At 44.6% G+C, this 27,559-nt stretch overlaps 2 protein-coding genes across 2 annotated transcripts in view; one reads left to right on the top strand and one right to left on the bottom strand.

Moving 5' to 3' along the window:
• LOC138964966 (transcription initiation factor TFIID subunit 3-like) overlaps window positions 1-24,241 on the top strand; it is a 29,048-nt gene extending 4,807 nt beyond the window's left edge. Inside the window, exons 3-10 of the mRNA XM_070337068.1 lie at window positions 1,433-1,678; window positions 2,950-3,106; window positions 4,151-5,891; window positions 8,179-8,325; window positions 8,640-8,791; window positions 9,164-10,427; window positions 10,768-10,871; window positions 19,147-24,241. Of these exons, the coding sequence (XP_070193169.1) occupies window positions 1,433-1,678; window positions 2,950-3,106; window positions 4,151-5,891; window positions 8,179-8,325; window positions 8,640-8,791; window positions 9,164-10,427; window positions 10,768-10,871; window positions 19,147-19,270 (3,935 nt within the window). The 3' untranslated portion in view covers window positions 19,271-24,241. The remainder of the gene's footprint in view (window positions 1-1,432; window positions 1,679-2,949; window positions 3,107-4,150; window positions 5,892-8,178; window positions 8,326-8,639; window positions 8,792-9,163; window positions 10,428-10,767; window positions 10,872-19,146) is intronic.
• Window positions 24,242-26,763: 2,522 nt separating this feature from the next.
• LOC138964967 (importin-9-like) overlaps window positions 26,764-27,559 on the bottom strand; it is a 31,194-nt gene continuing 30,398 nt past the window's right edge. Inside the window, exon 25 of the mRNA XM_070337069.1 lies at window positions 26,764-27,295. Coding sequence (XP_070193170.1) covers window positions 27,179-27,295 — 117 coding nt within the window. The 3' untranslated portion in view covers window positions 26,764-27,178. The remainder of the gene's footprint in view (window positions 27,296-27,559) is intronic.

Genomic DNA, 27,559 nt, shown 5'->3' with positions numbered 1-27,559 from the left:
TGGTTCTTTCTTTCTTTATTTGGTGTTTAAGTCATTGGGAGGGGATAGAGCCACTTGTCAATTGTTTCTTGTTCACAAAAGCTTTAATCAAAATTTTGCTCCAGGGGCTTGCAACGTAGTACAATATATTACCTAAGTACTGGGAGAATGCAAGTTTCCAGTACAAAGGACTTAACATATCTTACATACTGCTTGACTAAAATCTTTACAAAAAAATGACTATATTCTATACAAGAAACACTTAACAAGGGTAAAAGGAGAAACAGAATCCGTTAGTCGCCTCTTAGGACATGCTGGGGAGCATCGGGTAAATTCTTCCCCCTAACCCGCGGGGGGTTTGATTGGTGGTAGTCCTGAGTCCTTCTCAAAGTGGGGGAGAGGGAGGGGGGGGGGGGGTGAGTGGGTAGTAGAGAAGTGACAGATTTTGAGATCGCCCGCGAGAGATCTTTGTTCGCCGGCCGTTCCGATTGACTATTGACTGCGTTGCCTAACGACTTTGTGCTTCAGCGAAATTTGAACCCGCCGGGCGGGCGATTTCAGAGGAATTTTGAACTCGCCCGACATGATTTGAACCCGCCCATTTGAACCCGCCCGGGGCGGTCGGGCGACCGCTAAGGTACAGGCCTGGTTAATTAAGATTATAAGAACATTGTGCTTAGATAGCAGAGACACCTACTGACATAGAGAGAGAGGCTGTGCGTACAGCTACAGATGTAAGTCTGTCACTGAGTGTGTGAATTCCGATTCACCTCACCACCAAGGAACATTTATAAGTCCTTGTTCTAACTTGTAAGAGTAAGATTACACCTTTTAATGTGGTTTTTGAGTCACTTGAGAAAAAGTGACTCTATGTAATCGGTCAGTGTTAGTCTGTCCGGCCGTCCGTAGACACCACCTTAACGTTGGACTTTTCTCGGAAACTATCAAAGCGATCGGGCTCATATTTTGTTTAGTCGTGACCTCCAATGACCTCTACACTTTAACGATGGTTTCGTTGACCTTTGACCTTTTTCAAGGTCACAGGTCAGCGTCAAAGGAAAAATTAGACATTTTATATCTTTGACAAAGTTCATCGGATGTGATTGAAACTTTGTAGGATTATTCTTTACATCAAAGTATTTACATCTGTAGCCTTTTACGAACGTTATCAGAAAAACAAGGGAGATAACTAGCCTTTTCTGTTTGGCAACACACAACTTAACGTTGGGCTTTTCTCGGAAACTATAAAAGTGACCGGGCTCAAATTTTATGTGAACGTGACTCATTGTGTTGTGAATAGCAATTTCTTCCTGTCCATCTGATGCCTCATATAATATTCAGAACTGCGAAAGTGACTCGATCGAGCGTTTGCTCTTCTTGTTAAAATGAACATCATGTGGATATCAATTATGGTAATTGTCAGTTATTTATTGCTGTTTTCTTTCTTTCACAGTTGGCCGAACACAGCCAAACTTGGATGATCTGGGTCTGACTTTCCGTCACATGGGCATTAACCTGGGGGAGTTAGAGGACTATGTGCGCCATGTGGATCCTGTGCCCTTTGCTCATGAGGTGGTGTCCTTCCCAGCCCCCAAGACCACCAACCTCCAGTTTCCTAACGCCAACAGTCGTGAAATTCTGCACCACCGTGAGGAACACATCCATGAGCACCTGCCGCACATGTTTCCTGGCATGGAAGGTAGGATTCCTGATTTGTTTTTGAAAGAGGAAGTGCAGTGTGTAGACCGAACATTGTGTTCTGGTAAAAGAGTCATTAGTACGTTTGGAATTTTGCTGTAAAAGCTAAAAGAAAGGGTAATTATAAATTTATGTGCTTGATTGGAGAAAAACAGCAATTGTTACTGTTAGACTTTTTTTTGTTTTTTTTTTGTTGGCTGGGGGGAAATTATTCAGTGGAAATTAAATGATGAAAACATTTCAAACTCAATGATACTGAGAGTGTTAAATACGCTGTTTGAATTACAATCTTTGATGCCCTACATTTTTTACTAGAAGCTTGTCATCTTTTTGAAAAGTGCAGGCGGGGATATAGCTCAGTTGGTAGAGCGCTGGATTTGTATTCAGTTGGCCGCTGTCAGCGTGAGTTCGATCCCAGGTTCGGCGGAAATTTATTTCACAGAGTCAACTTTGTGTGCAGACTCTCTTCGGTGTCCGAACCTCCCCCCGTGTACACTACATTGGGTGTGCACGTTAAAGATCCCACGATTGACAAAAGGGTCTTTCCTGGCAAAATTGCTTAGGCACAGTTAATAATTGTCTACCCATACCCGTGTCACTTGGAATAATAGGCCGTGAAAGGTAAATATGCGCCGAAATGGCTGCAATCTACTGGCCGTATAAAATTTCATCTCACACGGCATCACTGCAGAGCGCCTAGAACTGTACCCACGGAATATGCGCGATATAAGACTCATTGATTGATTGATTGATTGAAAACAAAGCTTGCTTCAATGCTTGTTTTGAAGACTGTCTCTCTGTCTTACATGTACTCTCTTTTATTTTGTGTTGCATACATGTATGTGTGTATTTATGTATGGAATAATCATTGTACCAGTAGGCACAACAGGCAAGATAATATGGGTTGTTTGTATTTTTGACCAAAGTATGACATTTTGCACAGATGAAGACAGCCATTGTTCTCCGAGACCACGTTAGTGTTGAGGTTAACATTAACAGTCGACATCTGTGTCAAATGTCATATGTTGGTCAAAAATACAAATAATATTTATGTATCAATCCATTTTAGTTAGAATTCCTTTCACGGTTGAACTCTCACAAACATACACTCTGTGTCCGTCAGCTGTCTAAATATGTTTTAGTTGGCCTCTTAACGTCACGTGGCTCAAAGAAGGGAAATCTAATGTTGGATCGATGCATTCCTTCTCGATCTTGGCCCTGCTAACTGCAAACAACTGATCCATTATGTTTTCTCATGTTTTTGCTTGACAGATGAAGTTGTGCAAGAGCCAGCACCAACACCTGCCTTGACCTCTCAAGGTCAAACACAAGAGAACACATCAGCAGAGACAGAAGTGAAGAGTCCAGTGGCAGGAGAGAAGAGACCGCTTCCTAACTCTGCAGATGGACCTGCAAGCAAGCGTCCCAGGTTTGTGTCAGCAATTCTGAAGTATTGTATCATATATATAGTACTAGATGAATACCCGCTTCGCCGGGAAGAAGTAGAGCCAAATACCCGGCTTTGCCGGGTGTTTGCCGGCGCACCGTACGAAGGAAGGGAGATAAACGCGCAAAACACTGGAGAAGATAAGGAAGAGTTACTGGGAATGGATGTACAGAAAAACCAAAATCGGTTCAGCGCTGCGCGCTGAGAGCACGCACGTGTTCAAAATTTTCCACGATTGTGTTCGGGGTCTACCTGAATATGCCCACCAAATTTGAAGCAGATCCATCGAGAACTTTGGCCGTGAATCGTGAACACACAGACAGACAGACAGACACACACAAGCCGTATATACATGGGTGTTACTCTTCCGGCTGTTGCCGGATTTCCGGTTTTTGAAAAAATCTGAAGCCGGAAATTCCGGTTTTCCGGGTTTTCAAAAAAAAAAAAAAAAAAGATTCGTTTCGCTAAGTTGAAATAACGAGCAGCGGTTCCGATCCGACTTTTGACACCGGTTCGCGTGCTTTCTCGGTTCGCTCCCTTGGATTTGCCGCCATCTTGCTTATTATGATTTGGTTTCGTCGGTGTCCAGAAACTTTCTTTCAAACTTGAGCATTTTGGACCCCTGCCTTTCAGGTTTTTTGATTTTTCCCAGTAACACCCATGTATATAGATATAGATAGATAGATGCTCAAGTTTGGTGGAGATTTATTCACAAACGTGGCTACTCTTTACATAACATTTATTCTGACTTACACAATTGAATTCTGGAAGATGTGTCTTTGTGTCTATATCATTGGAATTTATGCTGAAGACGGTTGTGAAACATTTTCATTTTTGTAGGGAAGTTTGGTACTATGATTAAACAAAAAGTGGCTTGGTTCAGTGATGGTAATCTGGCACTATTGTTTGGATGCTCTTGCTACTTTGTTGGAGTCTAGATCTCATATAATTGGGGGGTAGGGGACAAGTTGTGGTTTGGATGCTGTAGCACTGTGTTGGGGTCTAAATCAGAATTCCTTTCAACAGAGTGACTCCTTCCAACCTGCCAGAGGAAGCTGCCCACTCCCAGTATGAGATGACGAGTGTCACCATTTCACCAGGAGGATTCTTGACTCCCAGCCGGGGCAAGGGACGACTCCCTGACTCCCGCACCCCTCCACCCACCATCAGACATGCCTTGACCTTCACCGACCCAACTCCTGCTTCAGGCAGGGGGGTGGATGGTTCAGAAGCCAACAAGGAGAACACGGCAGTGGATCCAGCGCCCAAAGAACCCCCAGTGCGCATCAGCCTATCCACAGGGAAGGACGGAGCCACCATCGTCAGTAAGCCAGAGTCGTCCAAAGGCAAGAAGAAAGATAAGCTGGGGCTCAAAGACAAGGTCAAGAAGCCAAAGAAGTCAGGCTTGAAAAAGCCAGCGTCAGACGGCAAAAAAACAGAAACCAAGATCAAAGTGACAGTGGGTGCTTCTAAGAAAACTTCTGTGACCTTAGAGGAGCCAAAGGACGTTCCTCCCAAAAAGAAGCAGAAAGTCGGAAAGCCTAAAGAGGGAAAAGCAAAAGCAGGCAAATCTCCCAGGTCAGAGAAGAGAAAAGAGAAGGGAACAGCCAAAAAGAAGCCGTCAGTGTCGGCCACCCCAACAAGTAGCGTTGCAAATGAAGGCAGTTCGGAGAGCAGATTGAAGGATTTACTCCTGTCGCAGGACAAGTACAGGCTAGATGATGATGCAGAGCCAGGGCCGTCTACCTCCAGGTCACCCAGGAGAGAGCTGGACTTTGACTCTGTCCATTCTCCGGACACTGATTTGACACTGAGACTGGCGTTTCCTCCCACAGACATCTTTGACAGCTCGTCACATGAAACGTCTCCGCAGAGGCTGGTCATAGCTGAGGCAGAGGGTAGAGCGCAAGAGCGAGAAGAGGAAAAACGCATTAGATTAAAGAATATAGATGACACCATTAGCGCTGTGGTGAGAGAGTCTGCTAGTGTACCAGTTAAAGAGGAACCCAAAATTTCATCTGAAAGTCCTGTTGCAGTGCCTGTCCCCGCAGAATCGCCTTCGCCTAAGAAGAGAGGCAGGCCAAAGAAGGTGAAACCCAAGGTAAAGAGCAACGAGTTTATTGATGAAGAAGTGATCAAACAAGAAGCGGAAGACGAGATGGGTGCAAGGAGTGTGCAATCTATCAACGACACTATAAATGCTGTCATCAGCCAGGGGTCTGAGGGTTCTCCAGCACCTGAAAAAAGCAAGGCAGCCGAACCTTCTAGTGCTCCATCAAACCCAACCAAGAATAAAGAGGGCAAGAAAGAAGGGAAGAAGAAAAAGAAACTGGACAAGACCAAGTCCCCAGGCGTGAAGAAGAAACTCAAAGACAAACTTCAGAACAAGGGAGAAAAAGCAGAAGCCTCACCCCCAATCCCACCAGCAGCAGATGTCAAGCCTTTTGTGTCGGATAAGTTCAGCAACGCTGAAATGAAAGTATTTGAGTTTGGTGAGCCTGACAGTCCCCCAGCAATTCTCGCACGCAGACCCTCCCAGGCTGAGAGAGAAAGCACACACCCTCCTGTCCCGTCCACCCCACCCACTTCTCAAGGAAGCTTTTCCCCTGTTGACATTAAGCCCATCATCAAGTCCCCCACTCCAGAAACTGCTGTCATTGTTTCGTCCACTTCCACGTCCTCCACCCCCAGTCAGGATCACCCTCCCACCCTCACGCTCAAGATTGGAATTCCCAAGGACCAAGACAAACACAGAGAAAAATCCAGGGTGGGTACAGTGTGTTATTTTTTGTAACAAAAATTTCTTCTTCTTCTTCTGGGTTACTCTGAAAAATGTTGTTTCTGCTCTCCCCCCCCCCCCCCCCCCCCCGCCCCGCCCCGCCCCTGCTCATAAAGGAGGGAGGGTGGAGGAGGTTAAATGGAGTATCAACTTGTCTTTGTTTTGGTAGTACATTTTAAAATAAAATGTAAACAACATAAATTCAGGAACAGATGGCAGCAGAAAGTGAGGTCCACGGATATTGGCATTGCATTGTGTTCTGGCCTTACCAGTACGAATCTTCATGTTGTGATTTTTGACTCACATGCGAAGCAAAAGTGAGTCTATGTACTCACCCGAGTCGTCCGTCCGTCCGGACAACTTTAACACTATTGTGACTAGCACTGCCACGGCGTTTACGTCCTGCCTGCCCAAGCTTGCCACCAAGAAACTTCCCAAAAATCAGTAACTGTAAAGAAATCTGTCTAGCAAGCTTGAATTAAGTCCAATCACCACCAAATTTTGTGTACTAATTCAAAAATGGATGCCCAGTTCAGTCGTGCTATTTATAAGTTTGTCACGCGATTTGTTTTAGCAAAGGGGGGTGAAAGGGGGGTGAAAGGGGGATAATTTGTGTTTTTTAACGTTTTTTTGTGTGTGTTTTATTTTCTACTGCTTTTTTTAAAAGTTATTTTTTAACAGAAAGTATTATAAATAATGTTATAACCAAACAAGGTGTAAAACCTATGAATTAGCTGAAATATTGTTAACATTGTACACAGAAATAAGGAGACAGTACAAAGAAAAAAACAAGCAAATCACGCATTCACTCACAGCATCCTGACTCAAATGAAACAAAACTGTAACACTCACCAAATGATGTCTAGGTAATCCATATTGAATATAAGTCACATTTTCACAACAAAGTACCAACTGTACACCTATGAACAATTCCAAAAGGATTTGAAGGCTCCAGCCATCCATTGTTATCAGTGCTGCCACGCCCCCATAGCTCTTGCACGATTCCGAGATACATGTTCGTCTAGCAGTATCACCGCCTACCACGTGTAGTTTGCCGACTCGTACTAGCAACAACGGGACTGTTTCTTCCTCACTTTCACGGCTTGTATCGCTTTCGTGAGGCGAAAACGATACGTCCGAATCATGCTCTACGGGATCCTCTAGGTCCAACATCCGGAGAATCTCCTCCCGAGACAAGGCTCGCCTTTGATTCATTTTTTTTTCTCAAAAACGCACACAAATCAGGCGAATTTGCAAATGGCAGAAGGGGACGCCAAGTGTATCAAGGGAAACAACTCAATTTATTTGCAAGCTTCAAAAACCGGGAAGCAATCACGAGTCGTGTACCCTCTATGGCTGGTACTGAAAAATGCGCGTCCCGTCCATGGGCGTGTCAGCGCTGGTACTGATTTATCAGTGTCCCGTCGCGAAAGTGTTTCTTGGACACTATTAAGTCTATCAACACCTGATGTGGCCTGATGGTGTATGGTTACAAGATCTCAAGAAACATGTGCGGCAACTTGACCTCACTTTAAGTTCAAGGTCACAGGGGCCGTAATTGTTGTCTTAAAAACGACCATTTTTCACATTTTCGCATTTTTGTGTGAAGTTATCGAGAATGGCAACCTTAGCTATGTATGCTATACAGGGCAATGTAAGCCCTATCTTTGGACACCAGTTTAGTTGACCTTGCTTCAAGGTCAAGGTCGCAAGGGTCCTTTAAAGTTGGATTGTATACATATTTTGAAGTGACCTTGACCCTGAACTATGGAAGATAACTGTTTCAAACTTAAAAATTATGTGGGGCACATGCTATGCTTTCATCATGAGACACATTTGGTCACATATGATCAAGGTCAAGGTCACTTTGACCCTTATGAAATGTGACCAAAATAAGGTAGTGAACCACTAAAAGTGACCATATCTCATGGTAGAAAGAGCCAATAAGCACCATTGTACTTCCTATGTCTTGAATTAACAGCTTTGTGTTGCATGACCTTGGATGACCTTGACCTTGGGTCAAGGTCACATGTATTTTGGTAGGAAAAATGTGTATGATGTCATTGCTAGGTTTAGGTCAAGCATGTGAGTCGTATGGGCTTTGCCCTTCTTGTTTATTGAAGTGTTGCCTGTATGTTCAGTGTATGCTTATATATATCTGGTTCTTTTGACATGGAGACTCCTTACCCTCTTTGGCTCGGGTCCATTAACTTTTCAGTGAAAAGTTTATACTTGTACAATCAGCATGTTATTACATGAGAGATTTTTGTTTTAGGACAAGGAGCACAGGAAAGAGAAGAAAGAGAAAAGACGAGACAAGGAGAAGAAGAAGAAAAACAAAGACAAGGATCGGGACAGAGACAGAGAGCATAAACATCATCATCACCATAAGCATGAGAAGAGCAAGAAGAAAGAGGAAACGGTAAGTTTACTGCCGAGTTTCTTTTTTGTACAATACTGCTTTAAGAAATGTCCAGTAATACGTTTTTTTCTGATCTATGCTGAACTTAAATGACAAAGTTGTTGAGCTGCCCTCATATATGAAAAAGAACACACTATAACATCATGATCATATTTATTTGTCATAATTCTTGGTGTTTCTGTTTGGATAATACTGTATCATTAACAGGTGTGTTGCTCTTTTGGTCTGTGAGTGCTGTAAAGCTGGCCTGCATGTATCAGCTGCAACAATAATGCAAGTTCACAAGAACATTCCGTTGATGCTTGTTTTTTCAGACGACAGCAGAAGGTTCAGGATTCAAGATCAAAATCAAGTTAGGCAGCAAACCAGCAGAGACCTCCTCTGTGACAGTGACAGAGGAAAAGCCCCCAGCGGAACCTGACATCAAGCAGGAGATCTCATCACCTCGCCCAGAGATTCCAAAACTGTAAGATTTTCTTATGGTGGAGGAGTTTGTTTGAATTTGTCTGACATTTCATGCCATGCTGATTCTGTGTGTGTGTTTGCTATGAAAATTACAGTTTACACGTCCGTTTATATGTTTGACCGTGGCACAATGCAAAGACAAAATTGTTCCTGAGAAATGTTTGTGAGGATGGAATTCTTTCTCCATAGAAATTCTGGTTGGTCAGGAAGCTAGGATGATATATTTTATACTGCATGTTAATGAAAATGAAATATGAACAGGTTAAAGTAGTAAAGCATGCACCCCTTTTGCAAGGTTCTTGGTGATTTCGTTTTCTATTGAGAAATAGCAAAACTAACAACATTTTAATAAGACTTGACTTTTGTGTATCAGGGTGATACGGCGAGGCGATACAAGCGAGGGGAACTCTTTGCAGAAGAAGAAACACTCCTCTAAATTGCAGAAGTCTGCATCTTTTGTCAAGTTGGAGCCACGAAACACTCCCCCCACCCTTGAACCTGCCTCTCCTTTGCCTTCTACCCCTCCACCTCCCGTTCTGTCGAGGAATAATTCCCCAGTGCGAGGGAGAAGTCCCAGTCCAACTCGTGTCAAAACTGAAAAGGAGCGTGGAAGATCCCCAAAGCGCAAGTCGTCGCCTCCACGTCAAGTGTTCTCCTTCGCCTCACCCCGCAGCTCACCTCCCAGGGGGAGACCCAGTGTCACTCCCCCTCCCCGCACCCCTTCTCCCTCCCACCCAAAGTCCCCCTCCCCCATGCCAAAGACTCCGTCGCCACGGCGCCACCATTTGGCGAACTCCCCCATGTCAATTTCGTCCCCATCACATCGCTCTCCTTCAGCCGGTCGCAAGTCTCCCACCCCCACTCCCAAGACCCCCTCCCTTTCGCCAGCATACCCACCTTCCTCGCCTGTTCACTCCCATCACTCCCCCTCCAGGGGAAGGTCGCCAGGCCCAAGCAAACCTCTGTTCAGAGACCGCTCTCCGAGCAACAAAAAGCCGGTGGTGGGGAGTAGATCACCGAGTCCTTTGAAGCCGCTTTCTCCTGGGGCCTTAAAGCCATTGTTTGGCACACCAGAGCGAGAGACCTCACCTCCTCCCTCCCCACTGTTTTCAGAGACACCTGTGGATGTGAAGTCGGAGGTGAAAGAGGACTCCTTGCCCCCCGCCATTGTTCGTAAACCCAAAGGAAAAATTGGGCGGCCCCGGTCAAAATCCCCTCGGGGCACTTCTCCCAAAGGAAAAAAACCCAAAGTCCCCAAATCACCCAAAGGTTTTGGCAAGGCGACCAAGTCCTCCAAAGCTGGCACTGGCAAGTCTCCGGGCAGAGGGCGGCCCCCCAAGGCAAAGACGCTGGCCCTGAGAGCGGCGCTAGCTGCTGCCACCTCTGCTGACGAGGACACTGTTCCGACCAAGACAAAATCTAAGCCCCCTCCTCCTGCCCCGCTCAAGATCAAGACAAAGGAGATGCCTGAGCTGTCCCCGCCAGCTCTTGAGGCGGAGAAAAGCGCGCTCAACTCCTCATCGGAATCACCATCACCTACCAACCTGTCCATTGCTTTTGATGCTGATGCTGATGCAGGTCCGTCGTCGGCACGGCAACGAGGCGCTGTGGAGGCAGAAACTGTTGGTTCCTTTTTTGTGAGTATGAGGAAGCATAAAGTTTCATCTTTAGTGGCTACATCCATTTATTGTCAACAGCTGTTGTTGCATTTGTTTTGTTTAACTTGAAACAGCATTTAAAACACAAAAAAGAATAGTTCATGATAATCATGAAATACATGTATTTCCCAAAACAATGTCATAAGAAGGGGGTAGCTTCTTAGATTGATCATTTTGTTGCTATTAATTACAAAAAGAACAACAAACAAATATGAGATCTACAGAAAGCTTGGCAGTAAACCAGAGAAATGCGGTTGACATTGTACCATTACAGGCATACGCTGATAGTAATTTAATAGTATCCTCTGTTCTTTTACAGGATACTAACACTGGGCAACAGATTTGGATCTGTCCGTCGTGTAAGCTGCAGGACGATGGCAGTCCCATGATTGGCTGTGATAAATGTGACGACTGGTATCACTGGTAAGTACATAGCTTACTTTTATTTTAAGATAGTCTATTGACAGTACTGCTAATTATAGTTTATGGTGCTGCCAGTCACTCTTGTGCAAGTTACTGCAAGTATTAGTGGCTAGTGATTAGCTGCAGTAAGCGAGGCGTGTTAAACTAATGTATGGTTGAATATGTTTCCAGAGTCTAAAAGCCTTGACCTACTGCAATGGTGGGCACTGCAAATCATTTTGAAACAAAGTGTTGGTTGTATTTGCACTCATTATGTGCTGAGCAAGGCTGTACAACTTCGCAATGGGCGGTTCTGGTGAGGTTATGCTCCCTCTTTCTTTCGGCTGGTAACTGGCGCCACCTCACGGCAAGATCACACGAGAAAGGAAAAAAAACTTGCATTGGTCCCAAATAGCATATCGGCTTGGTAACAGTTTGTGTGTAAGTCGTGTGTTTTATACGGTAAACAGACAATGGTCGGTTCTGGTGAGGTTATGCCCCTTCTTTCTTTCGGCTGGTAACTGGCGGCACCTCACGGCAAGATCACAGGAGTTGTCTCGCGTTATCACCCCAGAAGCGCTCATTCTGCTTGGACCAACCAATTTTTACTTTTTGAGATTTTTGTTTGTTTGTTTAATGCGGAACTATTCTCTGGGATTTCAGAAGCCAGAGAATATTTTATGTTTTCAAATTGCAACTAAAATAGATTTATTGTGATGATTTTGATTGGACACGTTTTGTGAAAAAAGTGGGACCCCCCCCATTCAAATGTAGAATTGTTAAAACAAAATCATGAGAATTATGAACAAAGTTTATCATATTATTCTGTGTACGAAAAAAAGTGTTTTTTTCCCAAAACTATTACAATGAAGATAATAAATAAAATAATGATATGTATGTTGTATGAATGCCAGTAATTCTCAGTAACATCAGAGACGGACCCTTTTATCAAAGGTAATTTTAATTACCATAAACCCGTTCTCTGTAGTAAATGTTTATGGTACAAATGCAGATATGTTCTATAATCTTTTAGAAGACAGAAAATATGTTCGCCATTGCCGAAAAAGCCCTGAACACTACCCTAAAATATCACTGATGCGGAAATTCACAGTGAAATCACGCAAGATCTACTTTCACTTTGTGCCTGATTAGTAATCTACGAAGAAGATGATGTCACTCTCATAGCAATACGTCATTACACTGATGACGCCAAACTTTTGCGTCATGCATATAGACTTGTTTACCAGTTTTGGAAGCAGCGGCGGCCCAAAATGCTGTCTCAGAAGAAGACAAAGTTTTGTGGCATTCTTCATTTACCTATGCTTGTAAAAATTGATAATCAGGAATCGAACAATGCCGACCTGACAGCTCGATTACTTCTGGACAGCTCCGTCAGTACTCGGAAATTGGGAGTGTTACCTGTTACATCGATCGCAAAACAATATTTCCCCACCTCGAATTTTTATTTTTATCATCGTTTTGCACTCTTGGGACTTGACATATCTCTAAACTGTGAAGACTGTAATGGTGCACGATCTAGAAAGCAGAAAATCATATACTCAAACAGTTCAATTCGTCGTTTTCACCACACATTAAATTACATATTCTTACTCCGAGTCACATATTAGCATTGACGCAGTCGAGATGCTAGGTAGACTGAAAAACGCTATCCCGTCTATAGTATAAGGGAAGCAACCCAAGCAAAAAAGTAGCAAGCTTGCTACCCTGGGTTGCCTCCCGTAGCGTGCATCACGCCACAGATCTCGTACCCGATACGAGACACCCTCATTCGACATCTTTCAGCCAGAGAGACAGGTCGTGCTTGATTTCGCTCCTAGGCCGGTTTTGCTGTCTGCTTGACACCTACCGGCCTCGGCTCCCCGTCTGCTCATAGCTGTTTCTAGCGGTGAGATTGTTCCTTTTTGTTGTTGTTTGCATTGTTCATTCTGCTGAGAATTTTTCCGTCCGCGGACTTACGAATTTTGCTCAGTAGTTTGTTGCTGTGGCCGCCATTTTGGTCGCCATTTTTCGCTTACACGTGGTGTTTTTTGCTGGTTAGTTTGGGTCCGTGCTACGGACTTTGAGCGTTTACCAGTAGCATTGGTAGCTGCTTGTAGCTGGTACGTTAGTGCTAGTTTATTCTGCTGAAGTTTTACGTCCTAGAGACTTGTGTATTTTCAGTAGTTTGTTTTTCTCGTGTGACAGCATGTCTGATAGTGAGAAAAGCGAGCGGCTAAGGCCGAGGTTAGGGGCAAAGGCCCTGTTAAACCTAAGTCCTCGGCTTCCACCTCTTCTGCTAGGAACCCCACGGTTCACGTTTCTGACCCGAAGACTAACTTCGTTTTTCCTGTGCCTATTTAGGCTCCGGAGGAAACTTCGTCTGGCTCGCGGGCGGCGGGTGTGGCCGCTACCACGGCCGTTTCTACCCCTGTACCTGCGCCGGAGGCTGGCGCTCTTGTTGCTAGCCTTTTGTCTTCTTTGATTCCAGAAATTCGGACGCTCGTTCGTACAGCAATGTCGCGGACGGACCCTGTTTCCAGCTCTGCCTCCCTCCCGGGGGTGTGCGACCCTCGGTCGTTGGCTTCCTTTGTTCCTGATCACCTGTCCAGCCTGCTGGCTTCTGTGATGGCTCTGGAGTCCGTGCACAGGGAGGCGTTTCTCTTCTCGGCCGGCGCTCGGTGGCTTCCGCTTGCGGGAGTGCACCTGAGCAGGTCCCTTTGGGGGATACGGTCGACACAAGGTATGTGCTCGCAGCAGCCGTCCGCGGCAGCTGCACTTCCGGTTCCCGGAAGTAGTGGTTCACTGGTTGCGGACAGACCATGGTCCCCTCCGGTTCGAGCTGCGCTTTACGTAAGCAGTCGTTCGCGGCAGCTTCCTTCCGGCTCCGGCCGGAAGTGGTGGTTCACTGGTTGCGGACAGACCATGGTCCCCTCCGGTTCGAGCTGCTCTTTACGTAAGCAGTCGTTCGCGGCAGCTTCCTTCCGGCTCCAGCCGGAAGTGGTGGTTCACTGGTTGCGGACAGACCATGGTCCCATCCGGTTCGAGCTGCGCTTTACGTAAGCAGCCGTTCGCGGCAGCTTCGCTTCCGGCTCCGGCCGGAAGTGTTGGTTCACTGGTTTGCGGACAGCCCATGGTCCCTTCCGGTTCGAGCCTTGCCCTGCTACAGCAGCCGTTTCCGGCAGCTGCTCTTCCTGCCTGGGCAGGAAATGTAGGTCAAACGGGTCGTGCACAGTCATCTGTCACTTCCGGTTCCGGCCTAGGGCTTCCGGGTTGTGGCTTGCAGACTCCTCAGCACCAGCTATGGCATAGTTCTGCTGTTGCGTCTGCACTCCCTGCTCCTCCCGGCTTTTCCGGTTCGGTTCCCGCTGCTTCCGTTGTGTCGCCGGTGAATTTCGAATACGGTGGTTCTCCTGGGCATACAGGCTTTTTGCCTCTGTTGGGACAGCAGCAGCCACCCACTTCGGTGGTGGCCGCTAGCTCCTCTCTTCAGCTGCCTTCGGTTGTTGGTGACTCCCATCTTCCTCTTAGTCAGGGGTGCGAGTTTCATCGATGGCCAACAGGATGGGCGTTCGGCTTACGGCCTTTCCTCGCAGCGTCATTTGTCGGGTTCTTTTGGCTATGAGCCGTCCCCTTCAGGTGGCGTTTCGGACTTCGGGTCCGTGTGCGAGGAGCAGCTGCCTTCGGCGGCTCTGGCCAGCTTCCGAATTTACGTCAGCAGTCGTTCACGGCAGCCGCTTCCAGCTCCGGCCGGAAGTAGAGGTTCACTTGCTAGTGCACAGACTACTGTCACGTCTGGTTCGAGCCTTGTCCCATGACAGCGGTCGCCCGCGACAGCTGTTCTTCCGGTTCCGACCGGAAGTGTAGGTTCACTGGTTAGTGCACAGGCTACTGTCACGTCCGGTTCGAGCCTTGCCTTACGTCGGCAGTCGTACGCGACAGCGGCACTTCCGGTTCACGGAAGTAGTACCTCGTTGGAAGGTGGACAAATAACGATCCCATCCTGCTTGAGCTGCGCTATACGTAAGCAGTCGTTCGCGACAGCTTCTCTTCCGGCTCCGGCTGGAAATGTTAGTTCATCGGTGTGTGGGCAGCCCATGGCCCTTTCCGGTTTGAGCTTTGCCCTTTGCACGGCAGCCATTTCCGGCAGCTTCGCTTCCGGCCTTGGCAGGAGGGTAGGTCAAGCGGGTAGTGCACAGGTTACTGTCACTTCCGGTTCTGGCCTACGGCCTACCTTTGGGTTCCGAGCTTCAGCTCGTAGGTGGCTCAGCACCAGCTTTGGCATAGCGCTGCTGTTGCTGCCGCACTTCCGGCTCCTCCCGGATTTTCCGGTTCAGTTCCCGCTGCTTCCGTTTGGTCGCCGGTGAATTTCGAACAAGGCTTGCCCTATGGGCATACAGGCTTCTTGCCTCTGTTGGGACAGCAGCATCCACACACTCCGGTGGTGGCCGCTAGCTCCTCTCTCCCACTTTCCTTGGTTTTTGATTCCTCTCATCCTCCCCTCAGTTAGGGAATGAGCACAATCGATTGCCAACAGGAAGGACTTCGGTTGGCAAAGAGGAAGCAGCTACTTCTGGTTTGAAGAATCGCCCTTTGTAGCTTTTCGCCTTTTTGCCTTTTCGCCGAGCCCCCCTCTTCGACAGGGGGTGGCCTCCGGCGTCGGTTTCGTCGCTGGTTCCTCAGGGTTCAGCTTCGGAGCCGGCATCGGAATGCCTTGCCGCTCCTGCGCAGGCTTCCTCCTTCGTGCCCTTAGCGGACCAGGGGAAGTTGCCTTGGCCAGGGTCGTCTCGTAGCCGCCTGTTGGCCTTTCCCCGTCCGCGTGCACCGTTTCCGGTCACGCCGGATCTTCTTTCGCTTCTTACGAAGCCGTTGAGGAAGGATTCGGTTCTGCCGCTCTATGGGCAGAAACTCCTATTCTCTGAGGAAGGGGGCTGACAACTTTTGGAACTCAGTTCCATTTCCGAGACTCTCCTGCGGGCGCTTTCTCGCGCTCTGGCAGGTTCCTTGGCGCCCTTTCCCCTTAGTAAAGGGCAGGACGCGGAGGAAGTGTCTCACTCCTCTCCACACTTACAAGGGTGAACGAGGCACAGATGAGGCTGTCCTCTCTGCACTATTTCCATGCGGTCTCGTGCGGAAGGGACTTGTTTCTTGCCCACTCCCGGTTTTCTGAGGAGTCGACAAGGAACATTCTCAGTTCGTCATCCTTGGTGGACGGTCTCTCTCCGGCAGCCTGGCCTCTCATGCCAGAAGCAGGGGATTGAGACCAACAGAGAACAGCGGTTCCCTTCTTTTGAGCTTCAATTTGAAAGCAGCAAAAGCAGGCCGCTCCTAAGCAGGCTATACCTAAGCGGACTCAGCCTAAGCGGCCTACGTCCTCAGCTCAGGTGAGATTGTTTCTTTCACAGCCGTCATAGGTACGCTGGGTTTTTGAAACAACAGCCGGCCTTAGGGCTTCGGGGTTTTAGCCTCGGCGGGAGCAACAGCCATTTCATCCGTTGGAGGTGGTGGTTGTTGCTTTCCTTGTGCTTGTGGCTTCGGGCTTCGACATTCTTTCTCTTTCCCAGCGTATGGGTGCTGAGAGGTCGATTTCCGTTTAAAAGGGGGTTTCTGCCTTTGGGCTTCCCCGTTTTCTCTTGCCACGAGCTTCTGGACTCGGTCCAGGTTTGTCTTTCGCCGAGTCTGACTTTGTCTTTCTCTAGCGATCAGACGCGTTCTGGTGTTTCGTCCAAACTTAAGGTTCACTTGAGTTGGCCTTGGAGGTAACATTCAGATTTTCCTGAGGGTGCATTGTCTGGGCATTGCATGTTTGAGAAGTCATTCTTGGCTTGTCACTTTTTCTCAGGTTTTTTGGCTACTCCTCCCCTTTTTGGGCAGAGGTCTAGCTAATGTTCCAGTTTTCTCGGTGCTGGCCTCTAGGCCAGCATCTTTTTCGGCGGCTGAAACTTTTGGTTTCTTACTGTGCCTGTGTACTTTGAGTACTTTGGTGCAATGGCCGGCCTACGGGCAGCAAGGCTCTCGGCCTTAGCCTGTGTTATAGTCTCCTGCCTGTCGTGTTGCGACTTTGGCAATTGGTTCTTGTGACTGCGGATTTCGTCTCTTCCTCTTCTCCATCATGCTTGCATGATGTGAGTTGGGACGATTTCTGCTGGGTTGGGCTTCCGGCCTGGTCACCCCTTTTTCACTTGCAACTATGACTATTACTGAGAACTCTGGTCTCGGGAGGCTGACGGCTGGTTCGCTTCACGGTTTTCCGTCTTTCTTACCAGCTTTGTCCTTTCTGTTTCGGGTTTTTTGATTCATTTTCAATTACCTACAAGCAGTCTGCTCTGCGATCACGCTGGCTTTTGTCATTTTGTTTCCGGTCTCCGGTCACATTAGGATTTGGCCACTGCGGGTCCGCATTTGCGGTGCTTATGCACTACCTTAGGTCGCTTCGTCCCCTTTTTTACCCCTCTCTCTGCTTTCGCAGGGATGGGCAGGGGACGACCGGTGACCGTCTCCCTTGAGTTTTGCTCATTGAGTTGGACCCTGGTACTTGATACTCAGGCGTCTCTCTCTTTCCGGTTTGGAGTTTGGTCACTCTTCCGGAGCTGACTGTTCTCTCAACGGCCTTTTGGGCCTCACTCCATCCCAAAGTTTTCTTACTTTGGCATGGTTGCCTTATGGTCTCCGTGAGGGTCGGTCCTTTTCAGGGCTTAGCCGGCAACCTTACGCACGGATCTTTTCCAGGCCATTAGCATTTCCTTCCATTTAAGGGGGGGGGGGGGGGGGGGGGGGCAGCTTGTCCTTCCCTCTACTTGGTCGGGTTTATCCAAGACTGGGGTCCTTTTCCGGACTGTTTTACGGTTCAGAAGATTGGAAGAAGTGCTGGGCACAGCTTACTGGCTCTCTGAGGTCGTCTTTCGCATTTCTTGCCTGAGAGACATCTCGGCTGTCAATCAGGGTGGTTCTCGGTCCGTTTCTGTCCTTTGGCAGTGGGCCAGTTCCTGGCAAGGGTTTAGAGTGAGTCAGTGGTTGCTTTCTCACGGGATCCTTTCCTGACTTTTGGCAGTGGGCCAGTTTCTTGGCAAGGGATTTTCTTGCCCTCCGCCTTGTCATAGCTTATGCTATCTTTCCCTCGGCTCGGCCCGAGCTCATTTCCAGGGCCTGGGCCTCCTCCTTGGCCTTTTTGGCCTATGGGGTTTGGATGATGTCCTGCGCACAGCTTCTGGCGCTAGGATTTTGTCTTATCAGGTTCTGCAGACATTGCTGCCCTCTGTCAGGATGGGTCTCGGCCTATTCCTTCCTTGGCGGCAGCTGGCTTTTGTCTCTCCAGAACTTTAGAGTGAGTTTGAACTTTTTGATCTTACCCACCACCTTGTTGGAGTTATCTGCTAATATGTGACTCGGAGTAAGAATATGTAATTTAATCGAAAATTTTTAATTAAATTTTCATTTGATTAATATACTTACCCGAGTCACATAGGTAATTCCCTCCCACCTTCCCCGCTTTTAGTTTCTTTGTATTCTAGAAGTCGAATGAGGGTGTCTCGTATCGGGTACGAGATCTGTGGCGTGATGCACGCTACGGGAGGCAACCCAGGGTAGCAAGCTTGCTACTTTTTTGCTTGGGTTGCTTCCCTTATACTATAGACGGGATAGCGTTTTTCAGTCTACCTAGCATCTCGACTGCGTCAATGCTAATATGTGACTCGGGTAAGTATATTAATCAAATGAAAATTTAATTAAAAATTTTCGATTTAGCACTGTGGAAGGCGAAAACGTGTGCACCTTTGAGTTCTACCTTCCCACTTTCATACGTGATGAACTGTCTCCTCAACCAGCTTCACATAACGTTTGTATCCGTCTTTTCCCAACCCCACTAAATTGACCATGCCCTAACCCCATGTTTTGGCAATTTTTGGGGACAAAGATTAGAGTTATCTGTTCTTGCCTTGGTCCTTGCTACTATAAGCGCTTGCAACAGTAGAGGAATAAGGAAATATATAACTTACCACATTTTGGCGCTAACTACTTTGTCTGGAAGTCATCTTGCTCCAACATTGCGACATTTGCCGGCACATGATACTTATGCATTAAAATCAAAATCAAAAACTGCTGTAAAGGTAACATTTTATGTTTACCACTTATCACAGAGACTCTTGACTTCTTGAGTAAAAATATTATGAACAAGGAACTGGGTAGCTGTCAACTTGACTTTTTTGCATTTTTTTTAACCAGTAATATGACATTGCTTTCATGTAGCTTGAACACACTCTTAACTGTGTAAATGAGGTCCTCTTATGTTTTTTGTTTTCAGGGTATGTGTGGGCATTAACAGTGAGCCGCCAGAAGAAGAATTGTGGTTCTGTCCCCGCTGCAAGAGCAAACTCAAGCAGGACAAACCCAAAGCAAAACGGGGTCGCAAGAAAAAGAACCTATGAGAGTCGTTGCTTTTTTTTACGCTTTGCTGTACATAAAGTTTGATGAATATTTTCTGCTGAAGGTCGCTGGTGTCAATATTTTCAATGTATTATTGCTTGTTGCTTTTTCAGATTTTCTTTTTCCATCAGTTGCAGTGCATTCTGTTGTCATAAAATAGATACACGTGACAATCATGATTCATTAGAAATGAAGGTGATAATATTTTTATCAAATTTAGGAGCTGATGCACATACCTTTTCACTTCACACCTTTGCAGAGAATATTTTTGTTGAATCGGTGTAGTATTGACCAACTGTTCAAAGATTTCTATGACTTCATGTATTGAAAAACTGCAGATATGGCACTAACTGTTACTGATCTCATGACTTAATGTCCTGACTTCTTTTTTTCTCCAAATGGAGAGAGACAAAAAGGAGGGTTTTTTTCTCTTCATGTGTTCTGCAGAAAGTCATTGCATTATTTTGCTTCCCCATCTGTGTGGGTATATGTGACTGCAATGATCATGGGTAATTATCCATATGTACGAACGAAAATTAAGGGGCTTATTGTCCGTCAGGGCTTGAAATGCCTATATTGGACATGAAATTTTATACGATAGAGAGAAAAAAAAAGAAAAAAAAGTCCGTATGTCTTCTCTATTGCTCATTGTACAGAATGTCTCGTGAAGTGCAGTGTTGGTGTTCGTTGCACAAACATGTTGTGATAATTGCCAAGACTTTTTAGTTGAGCTAGAAAGTATTTGCAGTGTAATATATATGCATAGCAACCCTCACTCTAAAGGCTTTTGTAAAGAGGAGAAGAGAAGACTCTGTTTCTGTACATAGCGTTGAGGGTTGGTATAAGCACATCGTCGCTGTAATTCATAAGCTTTGTTTCTCAATTTTTGCGATTTTGGAACTAAAACAATAGTTAACTCCCTTATTTTTTTGCCCATGTGGTGAGAAAAGCTAGTATCTTCAGCTGCTTTCTAAAGTGAGAAAAAGTTCTTGAGTAAAAAACCTGTTTTTTGATTTGTTCAAAGGGAGCGCCAAAAAATACCCACTTAAGTTACGAGGTTTTCGTGCCACACTTGGATGGAAACTAATTCATAACATGGAAGATAAAAGGTTGCTGCTGTTGTATTTTTCTCAGAAATTTGGAATATGGCCACTGAAGGTTAGGCAAAAAAGGGAGAGAAAAACATGTATATACCGTAAAATCCCTAGCAAACGCCCACCCCCCCTCCGCACTGATTTCGGGTACAAGTAGGGGGTGGGCGTTTGCTAGGTATACACCCCTTTGCAAGATAAAGTGTCATCACATTTTTACAAGAAAAAACAGTGATACAACATGTGATTTATGCAATTTTAGTGAAAAATAAACACACCGTTTGTTTACACAAATAAAGATCAACGTTCTGTGATAGGAAAAAAAGAAGAAGAAAACACCGGCGAACTATCGAACAGTGTGCACACATCGTAGATAAAGGAGGCCGACTGTCTTGAAACACTTTTTTTTTAAAGCAAAAAAGGGGGTGGGCGTTTGCTTGGTAGTGACCCCTCTGCACAACTTTTGGCCAAAAGTGGGGGGTGGGCGTTTGCTAGATACTGGGCGTTTGCTAGGGATTTTACGGTACTAATTCTGTACAACTCCTTTGGATAAAAAGCTCCTATTTGTATCTCAATATTTTCTCAGTTGTATCGAATATTATTAACAACTGACATTAACACACAATTAGTCTGCTATTGCAATGGTTTAAAGAAAACATCAACCCATGAATTTAAGTTACATTTGATGCGGTGAATTTTCAAAATTTGCTTTGTTTTTTGCTAAGCAGCAAAAATTGGCATACAAGGGTTTTAATGACATCGACGATATGCTTCAGGTTTATTCGGAGAGATTCATGGACCTGTGCAAGTTCTTCATTTCTGTGAATAATGGGATTATGTTGATACATAAATATCCTGGGTGTGTTAATCTTACCACATATCATACTGATAAATGCATCGTCAAATGGTTGACATGTCTGCGACAAAGTAGTGTACAGATGTTTTGATAGCGGTAAAGATGGTGTGGTTTTTTCCTCACTTTTGCTGTAGTCTCCAAACTCAAACTGTTTCTCTGTATGGCCATGTTTCCATTTACAGTTTGCAATAGCTGGTGTCTCTGCTATGTTTGAGATACGGTATTGTAGTTACATTTTTTGTCAATTCAATTTCTTTCGTCAGTGCACTTAACCATTATGGAGAATCTGTACACTAGAAATAACTTAAATGTACCTCAATTTACAAGATGAGAAAAGGGATTGTTATTTGTTTTTTTAATTTGTATGTCTGGATTTTTGAGTGTTTGCTTCTTTCTTTTGACATTACCAACAAAATATATTGGAAGATGGGTTTTTTTCTCAACATTTCATATGGTATTGATAATCTGTTTTAGTAAGATTTTCAGATATTGTCTGCATTTTAATGAAGTTTACTACTCTTAGAGGATGCACCCCCAGGCCCTTCCCAGCTTTTTCTCTCACCCCAGGAACTCATTCCGATACGTGTAGTCCTTTGGTTTGGGTAGCCATGAAAGCAGGCAGCATTTACCATCAGTATTGTTTCTTGAGCTGTTATGTGTACTGTGTAGGGTTAGTCATACAGTATTGTTATTAGAGTTAGGTTCCTTTTACGCTAGTTTATTCTTAAAACACAAATATGGATGCTTTTTGTTTTTAAACGCTTGCGTGCATGAAGGATTTTGATTGTTTTTACCTGTTAATTCTATGCTTGCTTGCAAGAAGAATTTAGTGTTTTGTGTGTAAATTCTGAATCATGTTGTGAAATTAGGACATACCGTCTGTAGCAGCATATGGATTAGCTTACCTGGCTTTTTGTTTTTTTAAACAGCCAGTGTAGAAGCTTCAGTTCATTTCTATTATTTGTGCAATCTGTATGTGTGTGTGTGTGTTCCAAAAGAAGACGTCGCACATTTTTGGTTCTTGTGTGCACTTGATGCAACTCAACCTTTTTTTGCATTTTGTTAATATTAAATTGATGTTCAGGCCACTTTGAATGTCCTGTAGTTTTGTTTCTTGGTATTGAGGTAATGTCCATCATGTCATGTTTTGAGAGTGGCATTGTCTGCAGAAAAATGGTGAGTTTTGCTTTATTCAAATAACTACTAAAACAAGTTAAAAACATCTTATATGTCTCCTAGTATTACAGTCAAGCCTGTCTATAACGACCTCCCAAGAGACCGACCAAAAGCAGTTGTTATAGACAGGTGATTGCTACGGAAAGATAAAATTATGAACATTTAAAACTTTGGTAGGTCGTAGTGGGCACTATTAAGAGGTGGTGACCAAGGCAAATTCAACTGTATTTACACAGAAAAAGATAGTGTCATCTGGTTTTGGATTTGTGACAGTGACACCAAGTTATCTAATCAAATACCCCCCGCGGGTTAGGGGGAATAATTTACCCGATGCTCCCCAGCATGTCGTAAGAGGCGACTAACGGATTCTGTTTCTTCTTTTACCCTTGTTAAGTGTTTCTTGTATAGAACATAGTCAATGTTTGTAAAGATTTTAGTCAAGCAGTATGTAAGAAATGTTAAGTCCTTTGTACTGGAAACTTGCATTCTCCCAGTACGGTCATATATTGTACTACGTTGCAAGCCCCTGGAGCAATTTTTTGATTAGTGCTTTTGTGAACAAGAAACAATTGACAAGTGGCTCTATCCCATCCCCCCCCCCCCCCCCTTTCCCCGTCGCGAAATAACCTTGAACGGTTGAAAACGAAGTTAAACACCAAATAAAGAAAGAAAGAATCTAATCAAATGTATTTTGTAAAATACATAAATATGAAATTGGTAGAACTTTTTTTGTCATTTGATGTAAAATGGACCTGTTGTACTCGATATTGTAGAGATCGAGTGCAATTGTTATTCAGTTTGAATGGATGTTAATGAGTGTTGCACAGAGTGCGCTGGAATCTCAGTTGAATTCCCGCCAATATCTTTTTCTTGCATTTCTTTGTTCAAAGGCAGCTATCTTTTGTGTTTTGTGAGGCAGGTATTACCTTTTTTTGAGCAAGCAGGCTTATAAAAAAAAAATTCTTGTGACACCTGTGTTGTTAATTTTTTTTGTACGTACACAGAACTTCTGTTTGATAACTCTTTGATAACTCTTAGAAGAAAATGAAACTGCTGTTTTTTTCCCACTTAAAATGTGCATGCATAACTGTTGGGAAATATTACACTTTTTTCATTCACAAACTGATCAGCTATTTGTGAAACAAAATAGATTGAGCAAAAATTCAGGAACAAAATAGAGGAATTCAACTTGTTATGGATTCTTTTAGTTTTTCTTTCAGTCAATGTGATTTTTGTAAAAACATGTGAAAATCAGGGGTCAGTGCTGGAATATTTAACTGCACATGCACAAAGGAACAGAAACAGCTAAGCTCAACAGGCATATACCTTCCATTATTATGTACACTTTGTTTGAGAACCACATTTATCTATAATCAAATAATCAATATAGTTCAGTTACCAAGTTGATTTAAAAGGCTGCAAGGGAAAAAATACCAACTTCAGAAAGGTCTGTGACAAAATTCTGTTTAAAACTTTGGCTCATCTATTTAAAAAACCGACAGTCTCAAATTATTTTATCAAGCCCCGCATATCTGTTTTAGTAGTTGTACATGTAGTGTAATGGAGTCAGAAACATTCTAGTAAGATGTTTTTCCACTCCCCTGTACTCCTGATCATTCTAGTCAGACCCAACATCTGAAAGATTGCTGATCATTTGAGTGTTCCCATGTCTGATGAAAAAAAAATTACCGATTTTAAAACGACTATTCTGATTCTACTGACATTGAAGCATAGGAATCATACTGGTTTACTTTAAACCGTAGAACAATCTGTTGCTCTTCACTGGTATCTGCCCAAATATGCTTGTTTTGTTACTGGCTTGTGTGACATAAAACACAATTCTCTTCACATGTGATGCCTTGATTTTATTTTGTTTGTTTGTTTGTTTGTTTATTTGTTGCTTAACGTCCAGCCGACTACGCAGAGCCATATCAGGACGAGGAAGGGGGGGATAAAGGGGGCCACTTGTCAAGCGATTCCTGTTTACAAATGCACTAACCCATTACTTGTGTCCCAGCAGGCTTTAGTAAAACTAAATTAATACCTACTGGAAGATTACCAGTTTCCAGTATGTTAAAATAGGCTTAACCTATCTACTGCTGGACTTACATCAGAACACTAACAGATTAAACTATACATGAATCGCGAGACAAGCGGCAAGAGAAGAAATTTTTGGAAAAAATACAGGGGAATGAGCAAGAAGGCAGAAAAAAGAAAAGAATTCATGAAGAAAAAGAGAGCATGACAGGAAAGAGGAACCAAAAATCTACCTAACAGCAAACTAGAAAGCTCCTGCGGTTCCAAAAACAGGAGGGGCCTTTAATTTCATAACCGCAGTGCCCCACTGCGGGACTTGATTTTATTTCTAGTTACAATATCATTGTCACTTGTGAACATGCACCTATCGTGCTCATTCATCTTTTCACAGGTGAAAAGATCTGTTATTGGTGTTAAGGAACTTTTTTTTTTATGCTTTTTTTCCACCTACCAGATTGACAAACAATACGAAATTGCATAGATTAAAAGTCAGGTTGTGAATGGTGTACAGAGGTTTTGAACAGAAATTCTGAGAATAGTCTTAAAACGGGTGGGGGTCCACTGTCATACATTACCGAACATTCTTGACTGAGATCATCATGCCTATTTTTCACTGACAGTGCTGCTACTGTTGTGGGAGTTCCATGGGTGGGACTGAACAGTGTCATGAATCCTGAAGAATTTTAAGGGGGGTCTGGGGGCTCCCAGACGCTGAAGGATTTGTATAATTAACAACCAAACAAACGTCACCACAAACATTACGAATCCGGATTTCCGGAATAATCCCACCCATGGAGCTCAACGCTTTGTGTCACAAGTTCATGCAGACAAGCACAACAGCGTTGGTAGAACAATCTCATTTATTTCATTGCACATTTTGTATTCATGAAGTCTACTGAAAGACATGAGACAAGCAGAGGATACATGCAATATTTTCAAATAGGATGCCGTTCAATAAATATGTAAACCGTATTAAAAAAAAAAAAAGGGTAAGTGCTTGTCACAGCTCATGCATGCAGGTTGTCAGAGACTTATGCCACATTAGTTTTCCATCAGAAAGACTGCTGGAACGCAGCGGTGAAATTTAGAATGAATCGTGGCAAGAAGTAAAATCGAAACAAGTGTAAGATCGTTTAACAGCCACTTTTTGGATAATGATAAAAGTAAAACAATCACCAACCAAGTACTCACAAGCGCTAAGCAATAAGCTCAAATGATCGAAAATAATAAAACCGACCTAAAGTCTGGTTCAGAGAACAAAATGAGCACTCCTCCATTTGAAAAGCTTAAATTTCACACCTTTTTCAAAACATTACCTAGACTACAGTCCATAGATTCATTCTGTCAGTTTACCTGAACAAATATTCAGAAGAGCTTAAAACAGCAAAGTATAAAAACAAATGTTGTAGGAATGAGAATATAACATGAGAATAAAAACATATACCTGTACAAACAATGCAGAAATCACAAAATGTAGCAACCTGAGTGTTGGAAGCGTTTGCCTCTCAAACATGAACACTTCGACTATGTGGTTCTCAACCATAAGAGCAATCAATACTGGGGTAAAACTAAAAACACAGTGACAGTGGCCAGGGTCCGACAGAAAAGATAGATAGAGGAATTCCAACTTGCTTTTTTTGGGTGGGGTGAGGTGAGTGGTGTAATTGGGTGGGGTGAGGTGAGTGGTGTAATGGGGTGGGGTGAGGTGAGTGGTGTAATGGGGTGAGGTGAGTGGTGTAATGGGGTGAGGTGAGTGGTGTAATGGGGTGAGGTGAGTGGTGTAATGGGGTGAGGTGAGTGGTGTAATTGGGTGGGGTGAGGTGAGTGGTGTAATTGGGTGGGGTGAGGTGAGTGGTGTAATTGGGTGGGGTGAGGTGAGTGGTGTAATTGGGTGAGGTGAGGTGAGTGGTGTAATTGGGTGGGGTGAGGTGAGTGGTGTAATTGGGTGGGGTGAGGTGAGTGGTGTAATTGGGTGGGGTGAGGTGAGTGGTGTAATTGGGTGGGGTGAGGTGAGTGGTGTAATTGGGTGGGGTGAGTGGTGTAATGGGGTGAGGTGAGTGGTGTAATGGGGTGAGGTGAGTGATGTAATTGGGTGGGGTGAGGTGAGTGGTGTAATTGGGTGGGGTGAGGTGAGTGGTGTAATTGGGTGAGGTGAGTGGTGTAATTGGGTGGGGTGAGGTGAGTGGTGTAATTGGGTGGGGTGAGGTGAGTGGTGTAATGGGGTGGGGTGAGGTGAGTGGTGTAATTGGGTGGGGTGAGGTGAGTGGTGTAATTGGGTGGGGTGAGGTGAGTGGTGTAATTGGGTGAGGTGAGTGGTGTAATGGGGTGAGGTGAGTGGTGTAATGGGGTGAGGTGAGTGGTGTAATTGGGTGGGTTGTGGCTCCGGATGGTTTGTGAGGGTTAAGAAAGAGTTGAACGCAGACTTTACACTTCACAAATACATTTAACTTACGAGTAACACTAACAGCAGTCTTGGTCAAGAAAAAGCACAGAAACAATCAGGTGATCGAAAAAGTACATGCTGCTGAGCGCAGTGAGGAAAGAAGGGGAAAAACAAGACTAAAAACAAGACTTTCTGTGTTAAAGTCAAGTGTAGTGTCCATCTTTTTTCCCCTGCAAAAAGACAAGAATGACCGTGGTGCCGGTGGGATGAGAGAGAGTTGGCCTACAGGAAGGCAGGTCTAGGAATACGGGAGGGGAAGGGGGTGGGGTGGGGTGTGAAGGTGGGACTGGGACGTTGTCAAAGCTGGTCAGACATTGATGTTGATGGCACGTAAAACTTGGACTTCTGCTGGATTGTGATGTGCAGTGAACAAACTGTAGCAGTTTTCTGTGGACAAGGTCTGAAGGAACTCGGTCAAGTAGGCCTGCACACAAAAAGAGGCAAACTTTAACACACATGCACATCCGCTTTCCAAAGAAGGTGAAATCTCACCACCATCCACAATAAAACAGAATAAAACATTGGAATCTTATTATAACAACTGCAGCACCATCCAAAGTAAAAAAAAATCACCTAAAAATCTCATTCTAAAAAATATCTTAAAAAAGAATGAGATCCAATTGAGAGATTTAAATATGAGATTCAATAATAATATGCTGGTTTCAGGGAAATAGAACATACAAAGATT

This window comes from Littorina saxatilis, linkage group LG4, assembly GCF_037325665.1.
Source record: "Littorina saxatilis isolate snail1 linkage group LG4, US_GU_Lsax_2.0, whole genome shotgun sequence".
In the NCBI taxonomy this organism is placed as follows: Eukaryota; Metazoa; Mollusca; class Gastropoda; order Littorinimorpha; family Littorinidae; genus Littorina; species Littorina saxatilis.
The sequence above is the reverse complement of the archived record's forward strand: the minus strand, read 5'-3'. Positions and strand labels throughout refer to the sequence as shown.